This window comes from Calonectris borealis, chromosome 3, assembly GCF_964195595.1.
Source record: "Calonectris borealis chromosome 3, bCalBor7.hap1.2, whole genome shotgun sequence".
Lineage (NCBI taxonomy): Eukaryota > Metazoa > Chordata > Aves > Procellariiformes > Procellariidae > Calonectris > Calonectris borealis.
The window spans coordinates 22,517,806-22,539,485 of NC_134314.1; the positions used below are offsets into that span (position 1 = coordinate 22,517,806).

Genomic DNA, 21,680 nt, shown 5'->3' on the forward strand with positions numbered 1-21,680 from the left:
TTCTTTTTAAAAAGTATAGTAGTTTTATTTAATATTTTATAGGTTTCAGACTTAGTGATAATATTGAATCATGAAAGAGCAGTAGAAGCTTTTGCCAAAGGAGGGAATCTTACACTTGGAGGAAATCTTACTGTGGCAATTGGACCTCTGGGGAGGTGAGTAAAATACTTTCCTAATATGGGGTAGAATTAAATATGGAAGATAGTTTTTAAAGCTATTTATAAACATTCACATGACTTTTTTTGATATATTACAAAACAACCTGTGCAACGTATATATTGACTGGACCATATTGTTCTTGTAGTGTTATACCTTTTTTTTTTTGCTTTTTTTTCTTTCCTGATAAAGGCATTTATTGGTAGAAGGAAGGTGTTCTGATGCTTATTCTCTTTTTGCAGGAGACTGCTTGGCTGGGTTCAATAAAGAGCACAGGTGCTACTGTGCCTGACAACTATTATTTTCATTGACCTATGGGCATGTGCTTTCTGTCACCACAAATCTGCCTGACAATAAATAAAAAATACACCAAATAATTACTTTTAAACCCAAAGTGGTTAATCCAGCTTGCTTTGAAGGATGAGATTATATAATGACAGAATAATTTAATTTGGAAAGCACCTTAGGAGATCTCTAGTCCAATCTTCTGCTCAAAGCAAGGTCTGTTATGACTTAGATCAGGTTGCTCAGGCCTTTTTTCCAGTTGAGTCTTGAAAACCTCCAAAGGTGGAGACACCTCAGGCTCTCTGGGCAATTTGTTCTACTGCTCAGCTGTCCTCATTGTGAAAAGTTTTGTCTTACATCCAATCAAAACCTTTCTTGTTTCAATTTATGTCCATAGCTTCTTGTCCTTCCACCATGCACTGCTGTAAAGAGCCTGGCTTCATATTCTTGATTGCCTCTTCATAGATACTTGAAGGCTGCTGTTAGGCCCCCCCTAAGTCTTCTCTTCTCCAGGCTAACCAAGCCCAGTTGCCTGAGACTCTTCTCATGGGACGTACGCCTCCTTACACCTTTGTTTTTAAGATGTTTTTACTGATGTTTCGTAATCTTTTCTGAAAAAATAAAAGGATAAGATGATACCTGTTCCACAGATGAGAGAGATCTGTGGATCGGGGAGGGCAGGGGATGTCATCTGCCTTGCAAGGCGTTCAGTATGCTTTCCTGCAACATCCCTGTGGCCTAGGTGTCAGGGTGGGGCATACTAGCAAATAAGTGAAAAACCAGATCATCAGGCTTGAAGAATAGTGGTAAATTATTCATGTTGTACTCAGAGGCCAGGTTCCTGTGGAATTCTTCAGAAGACTCTTCAGGGACCTCTCCTGCTTGATATTTTTATCAGTGACTTGGAGGAGCTGATGTAAAATAGGCTTTTCAAATTTGTGGATGACACCAAATCAGAGGGTGCAGCCAATACACTTCAGAAAAGGGCCACCATTCAGAGTGATGGACCTAGAGAGTGTAGAGGAAAGTTCCAACAGGAAACCTCATGAAATTAAACAAGGACAAATGCTAAGTCCTGCACCCTTGGCTGGTTGAACCCTCTGCAGTTATGTAGGCAGGGCCTGCCAGGCTGGGCAGCTGCCCTACTGAGAACGTGCGGGGATCCTGGTAGGCAGCAGGCTGAGTCAGCAGTGTGTCCTGACAGCAAAGGCAGCGAACAGCGTAGGGGGCCGCATGAACAGAGCTGCAACCAGTAGATAAGGGAAGTGATTGCTCCCCTTTACTTGGCACTTCATAGACTGTGCCTAGAATATTGTGCCCAATTTGGGCCCTGCAGTACAAGAAAGATGTTTATGAACTTGAGTGCGTCCAGCGGAAGGCTACCAAGATGGCCAGGGTCATGGAGCACATGAACTAGGAGGCTGGGAGAGCTCAGCATATTTAACCTAGAGGAGAGAAGACCTTGACATCTTCTAAGAGGCTGCATTTCCAACAGAGGATTACCAAGAAGACAGACCCCAACTCTTTACTGAGGTGTATGGCAAGATAGTGAGAGATGGCAGTCATAAATTGAAACAAGGAAGATTCTGACTGGATATGAGAAAAAAAAATTCAATATTAGTATAATTGAGCGTTGACACAGGTTGCTCAGATTGTCTCTGGAATCTGTCTCCTTGGAAGTCTTCAAAAATTGGCTAGACAAAGCCCAGAGCAACCTGATCTCAATTCGATATTGAGCAGGAGGTTGGACTGGCGGACTGCCTGAGGTGTCTTCAAACCTAAAATATTCTCTGATCCTGTGTAGGACAAACATTGTAATCTTCCAGTTCTATTGAGGTCTGATAAGGCCTTACTTGAAATATTTTGTGCTGTTTTGGGCACCATAAAATCAAGGAAGATTTGGATATATTGGATAGGGTTCCAAGTCACCACAAATGTAATCAGATTGTTTTTAAACATGATTAAAACATGAGTTAATCATTTTCGGACTGCTGAATGCAAGAGAAGGTCTAACATGGAGCATTCAGATGGGGGAACATTGTTCTGTGCTTCAGAGGAAACCTTATCAAAGAAATTAATTACTTTGTACTAGGTCCTGTCTGAAATAAGAATTGAAAATGGATTTCAAGTCTTACCGAGCTGAATATATTCAGTAGAGTTTGTAAGAACAGAGAGAAGTGAAACTCTTGCTGGCTTTTGGTAGGACTAAAATAAAAAGACAATTGCTATTCATGTTGCAAAGCCATATTGAAGAATATCAACCAAAACTTTTTTTCTTCTAGAAACTTAGAAGGGGATGTTGCCCTGAGAAGCTCTGCTGCTGTCTATACATACTGCAAATCTCGAGGACTGTTTGCAGGTGTATCTCTGGAAGGAACCTGTTTAATTGAAAGGAAAGAAACAAATCGCAAGTAAGTTCTCTTCAAGTCTAGATGATTCAGTGAAGGCATAGTGACAAAATGAACTAGAACACATTAAATTTGGAAAAAGAGTTTGTTGTGAGAACGTACTGTGATGGGTTTAGAGTTTCCTGAGGGGCAACAGTGTCTTCAATTTAGACATCATGCAATGGTATTGAGAAGATGCTGAATGTTTAAAGATTATATATCTGTGGTGGGTTGACCTTGGCTAGCTGCCAGATGCCCACCAAGCTGCTCTGTCACTCCCCCTCCTTAACAGGATGGGGGGAGAAAAAACACAATGAAAAGCTCATGTGTTGAGATAAGGACAGGGAGATCACTTACCAATTACTGTCAGAGGCAAAACAGACTCGGCTTGGGGAAATTAGTTTAATTTATTGCCAGTTAATAAGAGAGTAGGATAATGAGAAATAAGAACAAATCTAAAAAACACCTTCTCCCCACCCCTTCCATCTTTCTGCGCTCAACTTCACTCCAAACTTCTCTACCTCCTCCACCTGAACGGCACAGGAGGGTGGGCAATGGGAATTGTGGTCAGTTCATAAAGTTTTGTCTCTGCCACTTCTTCGTCCTCATGGTGTTCCCCTGCTCCAGTGTGGGGTCCCTCTCCCTCGAGTTCCTACATGAACTTCTTCGATGTGGGTCCTTCCCCCAGGCTGCAGTTCTTAAAGAACTGCTCCAGCATGGGTCCCTTCCATGGGGTGCAGTCCTTCAGGAACAGACTGCTCCAGCATGAGTCCCCTATGGGTCCACAAGTCCTGCCAGCAAACCTACTCCAGTGTGGGCTTCTCTCCACAGGCCACAGGTCCTGCCAGGAGCTCTTCACGGGGTCACAGCCTCCTTCAGGGCACCTCCACCTGCTCTGGCGTGGGGTCCTCCGTGGGCTGCAGGTGGATATCTGCTCCACTGTGGACCTCCATGGGCTGCAGGGGCACAACCTGTATCACCATGGTCTTCACCACAGACTGCAGGGGAATCTCTGCTCCAGTGCCTGAAGCACCTCCTCCCTCTCCTTCTTCACTGACCTTGGTGTCTGCAGAGTTGTTTCACATATTCTCACTTCTCTCTCCCAATTGCTGTTGCGCAGCTCTTTTTACCCTTTCTTAAATACGGGCTCAGCTTTGGCCAGTGGTGGGTCCATCTTGGAGAAGGCTGGAACTGGCTCTGTCTGACATGGGGCAGCTTCTGGCATCTTCTCACAGAAGCCACCCCTGCAGCACCATCCCCTACCAAAACCTTGCAGTAACCCAGTATAATAAACCCAGTATAATATCATAGAAGATAGCTATTGAGGTATTTACTGCTTAATATGAAATATTTTTTTAGGCCACTTGACGCCAAAAAAATCTGGTTTAGAGCATCACTGAATTTGAGAAAATACCCCGCTTATGAAATGCTGCTTCCTTTGTGCAGCCTGTTAAGCTTAAAATCCAAGGAACCGCTGAGTGTCTTGCACTTATATGTTCTGTGTTTGTGAAAACTTGGATTCTGCTAATATCAGCAAAGACTAATGCTGATTTTAATGCCAGTCGGTAACTTTCAGCTATCTCCACTCATAAAATTGAGGTTCCAGTGCTTCCATTAAGGAGTTTTACTACATCATTAAGGAATCTATTACAATGTTTTGCAAAAGTAGTGTGTGATTGCTGTGTGATTGGCTTTCAAATGGTCTAGCTAATGCATTCTGCATGACCAGGAACAGAATATTACTGGTAAAGAAAATTTTGAAATAAGGTGGTAGGTAGGCATTCAAGTTTTCTGCAATTACTTCTCATTCAAAATTTACAGCATTGATCTAGTTCTGTCATTTCTCAATAGATGATCAGTAGGAGAAATGCGAGGCTGGGGAGGGGTGAAGAACATTTGCACAAGATGGGTTCATCTAGATATTGAATGTTATGGTGATCAAATACCTGGCATCTTTTCTTTTGTATCAGGTTTTATGGGCAGGATATTCGGGCTAGTGCCATCTTGCTTGGTGATGTGCCTTTTCCTGCTCAAGCAGAAGATCTTTATGAAACTCTAGCATCCTTCACTGAAGTATATGAAAATGAAGAGCAAAAAAATAATCCAGGAAAAGCTGTAAGGGAACAAAGAAGGGTTTGTGCACCTCTTTTTCACATAGGCTTTATCTGTTCCTGAACTGTTTCTAGTCAGTGGCAATGTTGATGTTGATGTTCATGTGGCATTCTTAAGTTCCCTATTGGATGCTTAAAGGCGTAACACATTGCAGATACTGCATGTGAGTAACACATTCCTTCAGGTATTGCCCTGGTAGGCTCTTGTCGTGGTTTAACCCCAGCCAGCAACTAAGCCCCACACAACCGCTTGCTAACACCCCCCCAGTGGGATGGGGGAGAGAATCAGAACAGTAAAAGTGAGAAAACTCATGGGTTGACGTAAGGACAGTTTAATAGGTGAAGTAAAAGTCACGCATGCAAGCAAAGCAAAACAAAGAATTCATTCATTACTTCCCGTTGGCAGGCAGGTGTTCAGCCATCTCCAGGAAAGCAGGGCTCCATCACGCGTAACGGTTACTTGGGAAGACAAACGCCATCACTCCGAACGCTCCCCCCTTTCCTTCTTCTTCCCCCAGCTTTATATGCTGAGCATGATGTCATATGGTATGGAATATCCCTTTGGTCCGTTGGGGTCAGCTGTCCTGGCTATGCTCCCTCCCAGCTTATGTACTGAGCACGAGAAGCTAAAAAGTCCTTGACTCTGTGCAAGCACTGCTCATCAGTAACTGAAACATCCCTGTATCATCAACACTGTTTTCAGCGCAAATCCAAAACATAGCCCCATACTAGCTACTATGAAGAAAATTAACTCCATCCCAGCCAAAACCAGCACAGCTCTTCTGGACAAGAATGTTGCTGGTTTTGCTTTGCATCCTCCAGAATAACAAAATATATCCTTGTTCTTATAATAGTGCGTAATCAGATCTGAGGTGATGATTAGAAAAGTTTGTTCAACTATTCCTAATCAAGTTAATCTGTAAATAATGATCATACCAGGTTTGATGTGGATACTCTTCGTTCTTCTACTTTTTATGTCTTCCATTCAAATGATCACCTTTACAATACAATACTGAGAACTGTAGGAGATGTTTTCTTGTAGATGTTGATGTTACTGGTAGACAATCGTTTACTTTCACCTTTGTTAAATCTATGTTGAATTACTTTACAGTCATGTGTATGTCACTAGTTCTTTAGTGTGCTTCCTGAGTTCATACAAAAAAAGAGGGTTTTTTTTTTTCAGTGTAACTTGACATACCTCCAGGCTCTGAAGTTACAATCCACTTCCAGGTGTGATGCAGTTTTTTTTAAAAAAATTTGTGCATTTTAGGTAAATGACCCACCTGCTAGACCATCATCGAGACCAGAGCCACCTAAACCCACTGTTAGGCCAACACCACCAGGTTAGAAAACATTTTGGTAATGATTAATTTATTCTCTATATAAAATTAGAGCATTAAAGCTAATGAATGTTATGCAATTATTATAGTAGTAGCTTTCTCTATAAAAATATTTTGTTAATACCCTTCCTTGGGCAAACACTGAAAGCATGTTGGGATAGTGCCATGAGCAATAAAGGGTAAAGGTTTTGTTTGTTTGTTTTATATTAACAAACCTTTTTGTCTGACAGATTTGCTATAGAAGTAGTGTTTGCATAGTTAGAGAAGCATGTAATAGTTCAAAGGAAGCATTCATGTTTATTGGATACATAGAAGCCTCATGGTACAATGAAACTTCTTAGTAAGAACAGTGCTACTAGAAACTGCTAGTCCTCCTTGTAGAAACTTCTGGTTTCTAGAAAACTAAAATTTCTCTTTTAGGTTGTCATTATCTTTTAATAGGTGGAGGTCTTACAGTAGAGTAGAAGAGGCAGAGTTTTGGCTCCATAACAGTTTGTCTACCAAAGTGCTCTTATTGAAAGTGAGGCTTTACTGTGCAGCTCCTGTTGTTAACTTGATTTATTTCTCTGGACAAGGATATAAGGCAAAGTCCTTATTTCTTTCTTCTATACTGCTCCTTGGATAACTGCAATCATTTTATAACTATTGAACGTATATTAGAAAAGCAGTATATGAAACATAACAATACATGTTAGTATATCATATAACTTGCTACTTAATTTTCTCTTTCAGCTAAAAAGAATACAAACAAACTTTACCCTGAACTTCCAAATGATTATGCCTCTGTGGGTAAGTACTAAGCTTACACATATTTCATTAATGCAGTGTGGAATCCGGAAAGTCCTAAAAGTATTTGGAAGACAATCTAACAATATTTGGCTATATGTATTTTTCTTTATTGTCCATGTGTTAAAATGAGATACAGGTCTTGTATGCTCTCCTGAAAATATTTCATAAATGTGAATCTTATTCCCTGGCTTTACATTCCAACAACGATGTTCTTTTTCTGAACAGCAAAAGTTCTTTTGCTTTATTCAGTGAGCTTGAAAAATGCACTGAAAGTAGTAAAATTGTTTTACGTTACCACCTAATTGAAGTCAAAAAGAAAGCTGATAAAACAAGCTTGTGTCCAAGTCCTTATGCAAGATACTATAACTCCAGTTTTAATTAAAAAGTGCTTCCACAGGTCATATCTGATTATGCTGGCATAAACACAGATTTCCATTGCAGTTATACTCCTTGAGGTTTTTGTATTGAGTTGAGATAACTCTGCATTATACTAAAAAGATACTACTTGTATGTTGTTCTATTCTGATTCTCTTAAGCTTAAAGCAGTTTCAGCTCTAACAGGAGAATCTTACTCTATAGTATTTGCAATGTAACTCTTGAACTGTGGGGCCCATCATCTGAAAACTTGTGATCTGTTAGGAAAAATTCTATTATCAAAGTGGTTATTTCATTTGACTGCTATAGTGTTCTGTTCCACCAGGAGTCTCATCTTTCACAGGTAAAAGACTGTTAGCTGTTTCAACGTCAGTGAAATAAATTATTTCTCCCATGAAACGTATTGTGCATTTGATAAATGTTTTAGTGGTCTCTGCTAGGATCAAAACCAAGACCAAGGCATTCTATATTACATATATATGTGTATAAATGTATGAATATGTATGCACATTTTCACATATTGCGTGCACCATTTAAAAACAAAATGAAACAAAAGATGTCTTTTTTGCTTTTGAAAATGGAGCTAAAATCAAGCTGGATAATAGATCACAGTGAAAAGTCTATTTCAGGCAGAGTATTTAACACAGTATTTAAACTCTGTTGTCTGAAGGCCAAAATCATGATTGTATTTTTCATTTCTTGGTTCATGTAATTAGAGATTTTCACTAAAAATTAAGATAAATTGTATGTGTCATTGTTTTTACATTCTCCTTCATATCTTCTCTCCATATATGTTGTTGGGGGGGGGGGGGGTGTTTAAGGGACCAACATAGGCGGATCTTAAGCTGACCTGTTGATGTAACTTCTGCAGATCAAGAGACTTCCTGAGAATCAAAATTTGCTGGTGTGCTTCAGGACTTGTACCAGGAAAAGAATGATGTCTCTAGTGATCTGTACTCAGCAGCTGTCATTCAAACAGAAAGAAAAATTTGTTTCCTGGCCATTAAAACTAAACTTTCCCAGTCTTAAACAAAACCCTGACCAACTGAGAAGAGGTTTGTAAAGCAGTAGGAAAAGCTTGCACACACATTTACTATATTAAAGGGAGTGTTCTTCCATTCAGGTGCAAGTGACAAGGTAGAAATCTTGTTGTTAGCTTTCAAGATTCTTTGAAATCAAAATGTAGACTCAGTCAGTCTACTACTGAGGATTCCTAACGATTTCTAGAAATACACAAGCTTATCTTTGAAGAGTGCAATAGGCAGTAGGATCTTGTGTAAATGACACTTCCTGCAAGAAATGTTGTCTTATGGTAAATTTTTGTTTACCTTACAAGCTTGGCATGGTATATTTTGCCTTCTGTTGCAGGTTGTGTTTCTATAGGTAACAGTTCAAATGCTATCTGAATCCACAGAAGTACTATATGTTTCTAAAGGCTAAAGAATTGTTCTTATCACAGGGAAAAATCAAGGTTGAAGTCAGTTCTCCTGAGTGCCTCAATACTGTAGCATACACCGTGTTGATGGGAGGCTGGAAAAGAGTTCCAGTCCCTTTCACATCAGTAACAAAGGGTGTATTAATGCTGGGTGATGGAATAGAAGGAGCCTTAAGGCCATACCTCCTGTCAACAATCTCTTCCTGCCTGTTTATAGTCCAGATGATTTCAGCAGAGCTGCCTAGCAGCTATAGCTCACACTAGCCAATCTTTATTGCAGGATTAGTTGCTGCAACGGATGTTCTACAGTGATCTGAAAAAAATGTTAAACATTTTTTACATCTTGCTAGTTTTAAAAAAAAAAAAGTTATTAGATAATTAATAGAAGAGTGCATGAAACTAATCTTTAGAAAGCTACATTTTAGATATAATGGTTTGTGCAGGGATAGGTTTTGATATTGAGCAACAAGCCTGTCTGGATTGCCAGTAGTAAGGACTTGCTTTTGGGTGGGGAGAGGGGATGTTGGCATTGTGTTACGAGATTTTGGTTTTGCTACAGTTACTACAATAGTAGAAAGGTTGAAACAGTAATAATTTTCATTAGATGGAAGAAGAGCTAGATTTGTGGATGAAACATTTTTAATTATTTTATGTGGATCTGAATTATCTAGACAGGTAATGTAATATAACCTGTTTTCAAATGCAAGAAGAATGTTAAATGAAAAACATGTATTTCTAAACTGATGATGTGATACTTGAACTCCGATGCATGTACATTGTTTTCATGTAACTGAATAATACTTAAGGTAATGCCTTTAGTTGTAAAATGAGGTTCAGTAATGCTTTAAAATGTTTCCAGAAACTTGGAAATACCACAAATGTTATTTTAAAAAAATAATAATTTGCAGAGACCTTTTACAATTCTGGAAAAACACCAACTCATAGCTGATATAGTTATTGTGATTCAGTGAAGTATGAAGTTTCTACAGTAGTAGAGATTTTTCTGGAGACTGTTCAGATAAAGAAATTAGATTTGCTTATGAGTATGAAAGTTCATGCCTTACTAGAATTAGAGATTTGCAGCTTCATTTTTCTACTTGTCCCCTCTAAGTTGTACAATCTAATAAAAGGGCGAACTGGTCCTTCCGAGCTTCATTGCCACGATCTAGCTGTACTTTATCTGGATAGAAGGTTTCTGCAGAGTGCTGTACGACGTCTGTAATATAAATGACCCGTGGTTCTTTAGTGGACTATTTGGGCATTGTAGGCTCAGGAGAAGTTTATTTTATTAGGACAATTTTTTTAGATATATTAGGTTGATAGTTTATCACACCAGAATATCTAATCCTAGATATTAATTTTTCATTGTTGTTGTGTTTTCTAGTTATTTCTACTTGGCGTTCTGCCATGGAGCAGCAAGCAACCAAAACTGTAGATGAACGGTTACTTGACTTACCTGTCTATCCTCCTAACAGGTTGCTGAATACTATACAATTCTGAAAATGTTGCAGTGATATGGTTTCCCAACTGAACTGGTAGCAGCAGGAGTAGCTATCCCCTAGTAAAAGCAGGAGCTGGGCTAAAGTGAATGTTGGTGAGAACTGAATCATTAACAGGCAATTAGTTCAGAATCAGAAAAGGACTGGTTCACATGTTTGGAAAAGAATCACTTAAAATTGCCAAGATGCTGAAACAATCAGGAAACAGACTTGAGGCAGGAATGGGAATGAAAATGCAAAAAACTTTCCCGTTCCAAACACTGTTCTTTCACTGTTCATTCACACAGTTATCAAAAATCATCATGGGCTTGAGTTCTCTGTCCTTGAAAATGTATACTTGCTTAGTGTTTCATTCTACCTCTGCTCAATAATATGTTCCCTTTCGGGAATGTTTATGAACAAGAGGGTGGGTCTACAGCTACAACACTGTAAGACAGAATGCTCATCATAAACACAAAAGCACTTCTCTTTATAACAGTGTAAGTATTTTGTCATAATTAGGAGAAAGTAATGATGCTCTTTGCATCTTTTAAGCAGTCATATGATTTGCTTAAAAAACTCATAAGAACTTGTGCCTATAAAGCCTAAATGTTCAAGGTTTTTTTTAGATTTCTCTCAGAAACATTGGCTTTCTTACCTTCCACAAGTATTGAGCTAAATATTTTTAAATTTAATTTTGTCGTGGGGAAAATGTGTGCCGCCTTCTTTTGATTTTTGAACTGAATAAATTATCTATCCACAGACATTGAACCCTTAAGACTATTGTGCATAAAATCATCACACCCGAACTTGATTACGGTAGAACTTTGCAAAAATCAAAATATGAATTGTAACTAGTTTTTTCAGCAGAAACTTTTCACTTTGAAATTAATATGAAAATGTTAACAGATTGTTACTGCCCCATTAGGCATATACTGTATTCTTACATAGTGAACGAAGTGCTATATCAAGCCTATTGATGAAGACGCGGAGGCAGATGAGAAATTTGTCACGTTTTTAAGAACCTAAAAAAACTCCTTCCTCCAATGATGGTTTGAGTGATTTGTCAACCTCATTATTAAAAATTCATGCCTTCCCATATGAATTTGTCTGCAGCTTTTTAACAATGATGATTGTTGTGCCTTTCTTCACGATATTAAAGAGCTCTTTCTTGCCCAGGAGGTTTTTTTTGTTCCCCTCTTGTTCCCTTTGAGATAATTGTGCTGTAATCAAATCACCTTTTGATCTTCCTTGATCTTTCTTTTGATTGCTAAACAGATTGATGAACTTTTTGTCGTAAATCATTTTCTCTTTCCTCTTGGATTTTAAATGGTGCTACAAAGCAAATTCTGAGATGTGAGCTCACTGAGATCAATAAGATTTGGGCTCCTCAAACCCATAATGAATTTGGACTAAACTTCAGTCCCTACCTTTTTTATTGTTTATCTATTCATTTATTTACTTCAACCTTCTTACATATTGCTACTCTATGTTAAAACAATTGAGACAGTATCAACCCTTTCTGATCAGGTGGTACCATGAAGTTGTGGTAGATTCGGTTTGTGTTAACTAAATCCCTCTTGGAGATGCTGCTTTTCATGGTTACAGTTCTCCAGGAATCAGGTCTGGCCCAATTCTCTATAATTTTGGAGATGATCTCAATGTTTCTTTCAGTAATCTATGAATGCCAGATGGTTCAGTAGATCTATGAAAATCTGTTTGCTGTGAGAATTCCAAGACAGATTTTCATGCCTCCTGAAGTGTATTTTGTCAAGGAAACTTGAGGGTCTGCATGTGAATTTCTTTTTGTTAGTACATTATGGTTTTTTTTGTGGCCGGTTAAAAACGTGTTAACTAAGCGAACACAATTATATGGACTAAGAACTCATAGACTGCTTCTGAGGTAAAAAGCTTTAAAGAAAATCTGTTTTGCAGCTCTCTGAGGACAATAGCATAATTTTTACTTGTGACTTCATCTAGAAATGAAATAATCCATGGAAACATGATTTATTTCTGTCACTGAGACTGGCTGATATTTCAGAAATGTTGCCCTTGAGTCATTTTCACAGGCATTAAATTGTACACTTTTAAAAGTCTGTTCATTAACGGGGGGATGAGAAATCGGAGATAAACAGAATAATCTGCTCCACCTGATGGAGTGCTGATAAAGGAAGCCGTTCTTTCAGTTGAGCTTCCCATATTTTCCTGTGATGTTTCTGTGCTGTTACTCACTCCCTGTAGATAAGGAAGTTAACTGGTTAATGAAAGTGTTCTCTCATTGTGTGTCTTCATGGGGAAGTGGAGTAGACATTTTCTATGGTGAATAAAAGATACTGATTTCAATAATTAACTGAAAACTGGATAAAATAATTAAAATAACAAACTCAGATAAAATCAGATACGTGCATATTCCTTTAGGTGCTGTGGATGTGTGCTGTGTATTTGGAACTGAAAAAAAGCCACTTTTCATTCTTCAGTTCATAATTATTCCTTTTGCAAGAAAGGCAGAGATTTACTGCAGGATCAAGTAGTAGTATTTCACATTGTAAGCAAGAACCCTCACCAAGCTGTGCAGTAATCTGTTCCTTCTGTACTATAATTTGAGGAGGAACTCTAGCAGATTATAAACGGTAAAATCAAATAAGGCAGCTCAGTGTGACTAATAGATATTTGTTTTAGAAAATTTTTACAAAGTGAGATACATGATGTATCTGTCATAATCCTTCATGACATTGTCTACTAATTTAGTAAACATGAAGAAGTTAACCCCCTGGAAAGTACCTTTTTTTGTTTGTTTGCTTTTAAGAGTTTTAGCTAAGCTTAGTCTATTTTTGTGTTTTTCGTGGCAAGGCTTGCGACATGATTTATATTTAGTTACTGGAAAAATAAAACATCCATCTGGTGGTCCCCCACAGTATTAATTTTCTTGCTATTATGAGCTCACTCTTAATACTAACCAAACCCAGGAAATCCCAGGAAATTATTTTTGAGACTATTTTTATCCCTGATTCACTTTTACTAGGATCGTACTATTACTATCGTGAATGTAATAAGTCAGATAATCAAGCTGCTTATGGCTTATGTTGTGGCAAGCTGAGAGGAAAATATATAGCATGCAAGACTTCACTGATCATACTGAAACAAATAACTTACTGCGTATAATCAGCTAACTCAAAATACAAGGCACAGAGAGATTGAGGTCAGACATGCTAGGATGAAATTGGGGTCTTTCTGATGTGTGCATGCATTGGCAGAGAGCTGTTATACTAAATATGAACCAGATATACTGGCATGGGGAACAATATTTTTTCTTGGCATTTTTTAATGGCTTGGAATAAAAATTAGGAAATTAGAGCTAAATCATAGGAAAATCTCAGTGCAATCTACGCTTATTTTTTAAGTGTAAAGCACCATTAAGGCGATAATTCTGATTCACAGCACTTAAAATGTGAAATTGTTCATGTGAACGTACAAATGTTAAATGATATAGGTTAAAGTCTTTTGTCTGAGGCCCTTGTAAAGCATGCAGCTTAAGTTTTAGCATATTTATGAAATCTATGCTTAAAAAGTTGTTTCAAAGCTGTGTACTGCCTTAGATAGTATTTTCTTTCTGTGTTGTTCAAGTAGCAGGACAAAGGCAAGTTTAAATTGCTTTCCTATCTATTTATTTAGAAAAGGCTTTGGGAGTATGGGATCTTCTGCTTCATTAATAGTAACAGAAACCAAACAGGACTTTTAAGTACCTCAAGGAAGTGATAGATATACAGGATTTCTGTCCAGACTGTGGCAAAATGCCCTGTGCTTGATTGACTTGAGATGAAAGCTAACACTGATCTAAGAAATGGAGATTGTTGTGCAGTAATGGTAGGGTGAAGCTTTACAGATCCATCTTGATAGCAGGGACAAGAAACTTCACTACATCTGAAGACTGCATGTTTGAGAACATCCTGTCTTCCACACAGTCCCCACCACTCCTCTTATCTCTGGTGAGAGGCAGGAAGGAGATGGGAGGAAATGCTGCATATCCGTTCCTGGAAGGATACTGAACATCTACTTTATACTAAGTGCTAATGGAAGACTCTGATAATACTTTCCTTTCTTTGGGGATTAATTAGTTTTTACCCTGATGGAACAACCACTTTTAATATATTTTTTCCATGAGCAGTAAAATTAAGTGCCATGGTTCCCCAAAAAGTGATGTGTTCTCTCTCGTGGAGGGACCTGGTCTACCTTGGCTGTGCTAGTTCAGCGTTACATCGTGCAGATCAGCCAGCTGATTGAACCAAGAAGGTCATTCACATTTTGTGGAAAATCTGTCAGTTCCTGAATAAGAAACAGGAGGCCTTGCAAAAATAAATCAATAAGGCAAACACTAAGATAAACTAAATTAGTATGACAAATAACTGTTCTAGAAATGGTATAAATAGAAAGGTATAATAATGCTTTTTACTTTTACAAAAAGATACGGTTTCAAGAAACCTCTTACCTGTTCATGGGGAGGTCTGGCAAAGATTTCATTGAGGCTTCTCTGGTTATATTCCTTTGGGTTTCTCTTTCTCATTAACAATTTTATTGCCATATTAGGCAACCTTTACATACCCTTTTTCCAGTTGTTTGGTTCTTTAAGAAGCTCAATGGAAACAACTTCTACTCTTGTGGAAAGGAAGTGAGGTATTATTATTTTGTTCATACACTGTGAGACTTGCACCCCTCTTCCCCCTTTCCTCTCAGTGGTGCATGTTTGTGTTCTTAGCAGATCCTTTATTATTTAGCAAGGAAGGAATCAAAAGAAGATAAAAAATAAGAAAATAGAAAACTCTTCTGTAAGGAAAAATAGAAAGGAAAAACTTGCTCTGGTACTCAATTTCATGTATTGGTCCCTGCCATAAGGTTCAGACTGTCTCTTCCCTACTCCTTCTACCAGTTCTGCCATTTGTGAACTACTACAGAAGGATGAGGAGGAATTTGAGATTAGTGGTACAGCTGGGTATAGGGCAGCAGAGAAAGTTTGGAGGTGCTGTTGAGGGAAAAATCTTGCTTCATGTTTCTTGCACATTGGACAAATTGGAGTTAGTGGCTGAATCCCATCTGCAAGCCAGAATTTCCTCATACTTGAACTAAGGGATATTTTTTTCACCAATGTAGTTACTATAAGCTTTTTCTTTTGAAGGAGCATCTACACATCCAATATTTCACTTGACCTAAAAGCATACGTAGCATTGCATCATGTTCATAAAAGTATGAAGAATACTGTCAATACCATTCTTAAATTTTAACTGAAAATTGCAGCACTGTTTGCTGTTTCATTTCATGAACTTTATCATAACTGTGTACTTTTTGGCCAGGCTGATGTAATGACTATTCAGCAAAGGTTGGCTGTGCTAGCCTGGGAAGTGTAACGTGAACGCAGGTTGGGTGATGGTGGCAGTCCAAGATGCTTCATCCTCATGAGGGTGGAGGTTGCAAGTTGCAGAGTTTGCACTGATAAGTTTAGGCTCTAGTTCATGGATCTGTGCTGTTTCTAGCTCTTACTGAAGTTGTTCTGTGATAAAGTAGGGGTATCTACCTTTCTCCTACCAGTTTATACTGTGATCTAATGATAAAGGATTGTGCCATGGGATACTATAAGTGGAAGTACAATTGCTTGGGTCACCATTTGGCAGAGGAAGGGAACACCTGTTGAATACCTTCTGAAGTTATAAGCTGATGTAGCCCGTGGTATAGGTAGAGTTAATAATGGCTGTACTGGTGGTAGAGTAACATAATAGCAATGAGAATAAGTAATTATGGCAAGAATAAATCCTAGCATAAATTTCAACAGCCCCCGAACCCCTTAACCCAACTAAAGTTAACAAGAGTTTTCTTGTTAGCAGGTGTTCACATAATATAAATATGTTACCATGAAAGTGGTAGATTTTGTATTAAAATAGTTAGGAGATGCTCACCAGCTTTTTTTACAGAAAGCAGTTTCTGAATCTTTCTTTTTTAATGACTTGAAACTTCTTTCTGCTTTTCATCTAAATTTATTCTTAGCAAGATTAAATCAGTTTTGTCTCATGCTTTCCTGTTCTTTAGCTAAAATACTTTTCTGTTTTATTCCTTTGTCTGGTAGTTAGTAACCTCTTTCATCTGAGTTTTATTCTGTTTAACTCATTTTAATTTCCCCTTGAAAACAGGCTTTCTGTTCCTGGTCATCCTATTCCTTATCCAGTTTTAAACATTGGTGATGAGGATTGTCAACAGCACTTCAAATGAGGCCTTGTACAATAATATTATTTTGTATGTTTCCATATGAGATACCTCTTTGTCTCATATAATTTTATTATTTTTAACCATTTTTTCTAATCAGTGCAGAGAAGTTTTTCCCCATGAAAGGCTGAAAAAAATTTTCAATCGATATTTCACAAAACATTACCCTAGAAGCTGGCAGAAACTGTATAGAGTTAAGTTGGGTTTACTAGTTTGGTTTTTTGTTTGTTTGTGGGGTTTTGGGGGTTTTTTTTTTGTTTTGAGGGGTTTTTTTTGTGGCTGTAGGTTGTTTCCCAGACTGGGGTAAAAGCTAAGACTTACATCAAGTGAACTAGCTCATGTACTAATAACACATTAGCAGAACTTTTGAATTGACAGTACAGAGATTTGAGAAGCAAAATGCAGAGACAGTGTATTCAGGTTGAGATGTTAACTCAGTCTGCGTAGAGGAAACATGGAGAAGCTTGTCAACATAATAAAAGATCTGCAAATCATTCCTAAACAGTCAGTTTGACCTGAATAAAACAGTGCTCAGTTCTTGTTACTGTACTGTACTTTTTAGAATATGAAGGTTATGCTTAGCATTGCATCTCAGCTTTTGCAGTATGATTTCAGCACAGGTATTATTTGCATTAATGTAGTCTTGAACATAATAAAGCCCTTGACATTGATACAGTTTATTTGACCATTTCAGTTTGAATGAAAATTTAAATGTTTTTTGAAAAGGCAGAAAAATCGAAAAAGTAATCAGCAAAAGTACTGTTACGGAATTGACTCTTGCAAGCAGGAGGTGGGTTTTTTATATCCTAAATATCAAATCCATCCACAGATGCTTTACGAAAAAGGCACTTCTTTAATGCAAAAGCTGAGTGTGCTGAAACAAAGATAGAAAGCATTCCATCAGCAGATGAAGATGATGAGCCAGCATGTTCCCCAGTAGGCCAGAAACTCAAAAACAGTGAAATATGTTTCATACTGAATGAGCTTAATTTGCACAGTAACTTAAACTTTAAATATAGTCAAGTCTGTTTCAACCACCAATGAAACCACCGGTTTTGTTTGCTAGACGTGACACTGTTCAGTAGTGACACAAGTTAGTGACATAAAAGCTGCTTTGAAATGGTCCATTTCCAGCTTATGTGGAAAAGGTCAAAAATACTTCAGCCTTTTTCTGGGTTTTGTGAGTCTATTATAAAAGTGTGTATAATATCTCCATTCCATGCATACAGATTTGCAGCTGATGATGAATTTCTTATCTGTTGAGGCTCTGGAGCAAAATTGAGGGTAGCGTACCTTGTACGGAACATCTGTGTCTAAATTTGCCTTGTGCTCTCTTTAACAACAAGTATTAAACATGAAATAGTTTTTTCCAGCCACCATTTCTTTGTTAATGGAGAATGTAATTATTAAGTTATTCCAGAAATCGACTGGAGGGCTTTGTAACACTGGAAACCTGGACAAAGAACCTACTTGAAGTAATACATAACGTCTAGCTCTGCAACTGATTCAGAAAATAGGATTTGCTGAGACAGTTCCCATGGAAGTGGAAGAGGGCTTAGTATTTGGTTTTGCACTCCTTTCCAGGACTGGTGTGTACATTTAGTACCGAGAGGTATTAAAGAGTGTAGTTCCTGGAATGATACAGGCCTTCCTTGATATTATCCAAGGTACCTCAAACGTTTTGAAATTGCCTTAAATCTACAGCTGCTGTAACAAAACAGACACCAGGTCTTCTGGATATAGGACACTTCTTTGCCTGTAAGTGATTGTAGAATAGAACAAAGCCACTTCCTAAAGCTCGAGAAGTGGGCCTGTGTGAAGCTCATGAGGTTCAACAAGGCCAAGTGGAGGGTCCTGCACCTGGATTGGGGCAACCCCTGGTATCAATACAGGCTGGGAGATGAAGGGATTGAGCGCAGCCCTGCCGAGAAGGACTTGGGGGTATTGGTGGATGAAAAGCTGGACATGAGCTGGCAACGTACACTCACAGCCCAGAAGGCCAACTATATCCTGCGCTGCATCAAAAGAAGCGTGATCAGCTGGTCAAGGGAGGTGATTCTGCCCCTCTACTCCGCTCTGGTGAGACCCCACCTGGAGTACTGCCTCCAGATCTGGAGCCCTCAGCACAAGAAAGACATGGACCTGTTGGAGTGGGTCCAGAGGAAGGCCACAAAAATGATCAGGGGGATGGAACGTCTCTCCTACGAAGAAGGGCTGAGAGAGTTGGGGTTGTTCAGCCTGGAGAAGAGAAGGCTTCAGGGAGACCTTATTGCGGTCTTTCAGTACTTAAAGGGGGCTTATAAGAAAGATGGGGACAAACTTTTTAGCAGGGCCTGTTGTGATAGGACAAGGGGTAATGGTTTTAAACTAAGAGAGGGTAGATTTAGACTAGATATAAGGAAGAAATTTTTTACAATGAGGATGGTGAAACACTGGCACAGGTTGCCCAGAGAAGTGGTAGATGTCCATCCCTGGAAACATTCAAGGTCAGGTTGGTCGGGGCTCTGAGCAACCTGACCTAGTTGAAGATGTTGCTGCCCACAGCAGGGGGGTTGGACTAGATGACCTTTAAAGGTCCCTTCCAATCCAAACTATTCTATGATTCTATGAACTGGTGCCTGCCCTCCCTTTTCAGAGCAGGTTTGTGTAACTGATAGCACAAATAGGCATTTATGTGGGCATTTAAAGGGTACTGCTTTACTGCAGAGTCAGTGAAACTCAGTTACCCCAAAAAGTCCATCCTCATTTTCTTAGTTATGAAGAAGGAATTGTTTTCAGATTTCAATGTTGAATTTAAATACTTTGAGAATCTTCAGAAGCTTTTTTTCAGAAAGTAGAGAAAGACAAGTGGTTTTGTTTACTTACCCAAAACAAGCCATAGTTAGTAGCAAAACAACAGCTAAGGCAAGAGATTATTTGTTCTGAGCGTGATTTGCTGAATATCATGTCTGCTGACCTTTGATCAGATGAGCATTATTGGAGATTAATTGGATCAATGGTGGCATATGACATACTTCAAGTATCTGTACAGAAAGATTTATGCTTATATCTGATTATAGCAGATTATTACCTGTAGATATAAAATGTCAAATCTACCGTGCATATTTAGGCCTTCCCAAACATCTGTTCAGTGAGATCTGAGGTTGTTGTTTTGTGTATGCTGAGGGTTTTTTTGAGGTGAGTCTACATTTAAAAAACAAAATAAAAAAGGCCATTAAGGAAATTAGTAGTTTAATGTGGATACGACATTTGAGATTTCACTTGTAAGATTGAACAAACACTTGGTTTGTAATTTGTCCAGAAACAACTAAAATGAAATTTGTAAGTAGGTATATGTCTGTTCTGCTCTAGAAGCTGAGATAAAACCCTTTCTTCTTTGGTTAAAGGCTGATAGGTGTGATCTCAGAATATGGAAAATGAAGCACATTAGGTTGAAAAAAGAACTGATCTGTATACTGGTGTGATTCAAGAACTGAAATTATTTTAATGACTTCTAGTATTTAGGATACAGTTGGGCTACTTTTTTTTTTCCTGAATGAGAGTTGCATGGAGACTTTTTTCTAAGCATTAGCACATGTAATAATTTGTTGCCATACAGGACCTGAAAAGTTAATTTCTTCAGCAAGTCCCAGTGTGTAACATACTACAACATGCTTCTGCTTTACTGCCTTTTCCCCACCCCCCACTGGCTGATGTTTAGTCTTGCCCTGAGAGAAGAAAGCCATGACATCTTTTAGTGTACTGCCCTCTTCTTCTCTGTGGAATAACTCATATGGCACTTCCTTTCATCTCTTCTCCGACTTTTCTTACTTCACTTCCATCTTAAGTCTTTAAACATAGACCAGTCGTCACTTTCCAAAGATGCTGCTGTTTTAGGCCTATCACCAGGCATAGTGAATGATAAAGCCTGAGAATGGACATTGCCCAATAAGCTACCCAGTAAGCAAATCTTAACATTATAAGGTATTTTGTTTCTGCTTATCGTGACATTGTAACCTAGGTAACTCAGTAATCCGACTTAACTTTTGTGCAACGTAGCTGTGAACATGAACTCAACATCATCTTTGTGGGTCTGAGCCCCAACTTTGAGCCAAAGTTCACATTACCTAAACAGTATTTATTAGAAACTACTTAGGAATAGCAAAGTCTTGGAATTCGATTATCACCAAAGCACGGACTATTAATTGCATTAAACTTCTACATCCGTAAAACATTACGAAGTATAAGTATCCAGTGGACTATACCTAATGAGGTCTTAATCTCCAAGATGCCAATTTTCCAAAAGTCACATGGAATAAGATACTATATCTGTCATGTTTTTATTATTGCATGTGGTCATAAAGTGGATATTTTGCGGCAATGTTGTTTCAATATTTTACAGCATTACTGTAGAAATATTTTTTTCTATGTTTACATTCTAGCAAGTAAATCAGTCCTTTTTAATAAAGGAATTACATAATATATGCAAGAGGTTTCTAAATTTGAGGAAATACTCAAACTGGTAGTCACATCAATTGCAAGCCATATATTTTCTATTTCAATAACAGAATACTGTTTTCTGTTGCAGTTTTCATCATTTCGATTGCTTTCTAAACGCTGAGTGAAAAAATCAGTTGTAACAAAGGATTTTTTTGTTGTATGTGTATGTAATTAACATACAATTACGTACTTTTGTAGATTTATTTCCTTACATCCTAGAGTATCTTTTTCCATGTTTTCAGAAGTATTCTGTGCATTTTTCACTGTTATAATAACATAAATGAAATAGTTTCCATTGTTTTGTGTCTAAGGAGACAAGTTTAGGGGCATACATTCATGCTTTCAAACAGCTGAACTATCTCTAAGATTGTCTTTTAGAATATCATCAAAGTGTGTCTTCAATTGTTTCTTTGTTCTAACTCATTAGAGTGTGACTCATTAGAATTATTATGATCAAAACCACTGTTAATTCACACATCTTGAATTTAAAACTAGTATTCATTCTTGTTTTAAAACTCTCACTTAAAAGCAATTACAAAATGTAGTAGTGACGTAAGGCATGAGATACTTAAAATTAGAGGACTGAACAGCTTGCA

The 21,680-nt window shown here is 38.1% G+C and overlaps 1 protein-coding gene across 2 annotated transcripts in view; it reads left to right on the plus strand.

The window, feature by feature from the left end:
* Positions 1-21,680, plus strand: part of SH3YL1 (SH3 and SYLF domain containing 1) — a 50,904-nt gene that overhangs the window by 16,490 nt on the left and 12,734 nt on the right. Inside the window, exons 5-9 of one of the 2 annotated variants that reach the window (XM_075145146.1) lie at positions 43-155; positions 2,724-2,852; positions 4,799-4,943; positions 6,210-6,282; positions 7,012-7,068. In XM_075145146.1, coding sequence (XP_075001247.1) covers positions 43-155; positions 2,724-2,852; positions 4,799-4,943; positions 6,210-6,282; positions 7,012-7,068 — 517 coding nt within the window. Of the gene's footprint in view, positions 1-42; positions 156-2,723; positions 2,853-4,798; positions 4,962-6,209; positions 6,283-7,011; positions 7,069-21,680 lie in introns of both variants that reach the window. The other variant, XM_075145145.1, reaches the window with a different exon arrangement.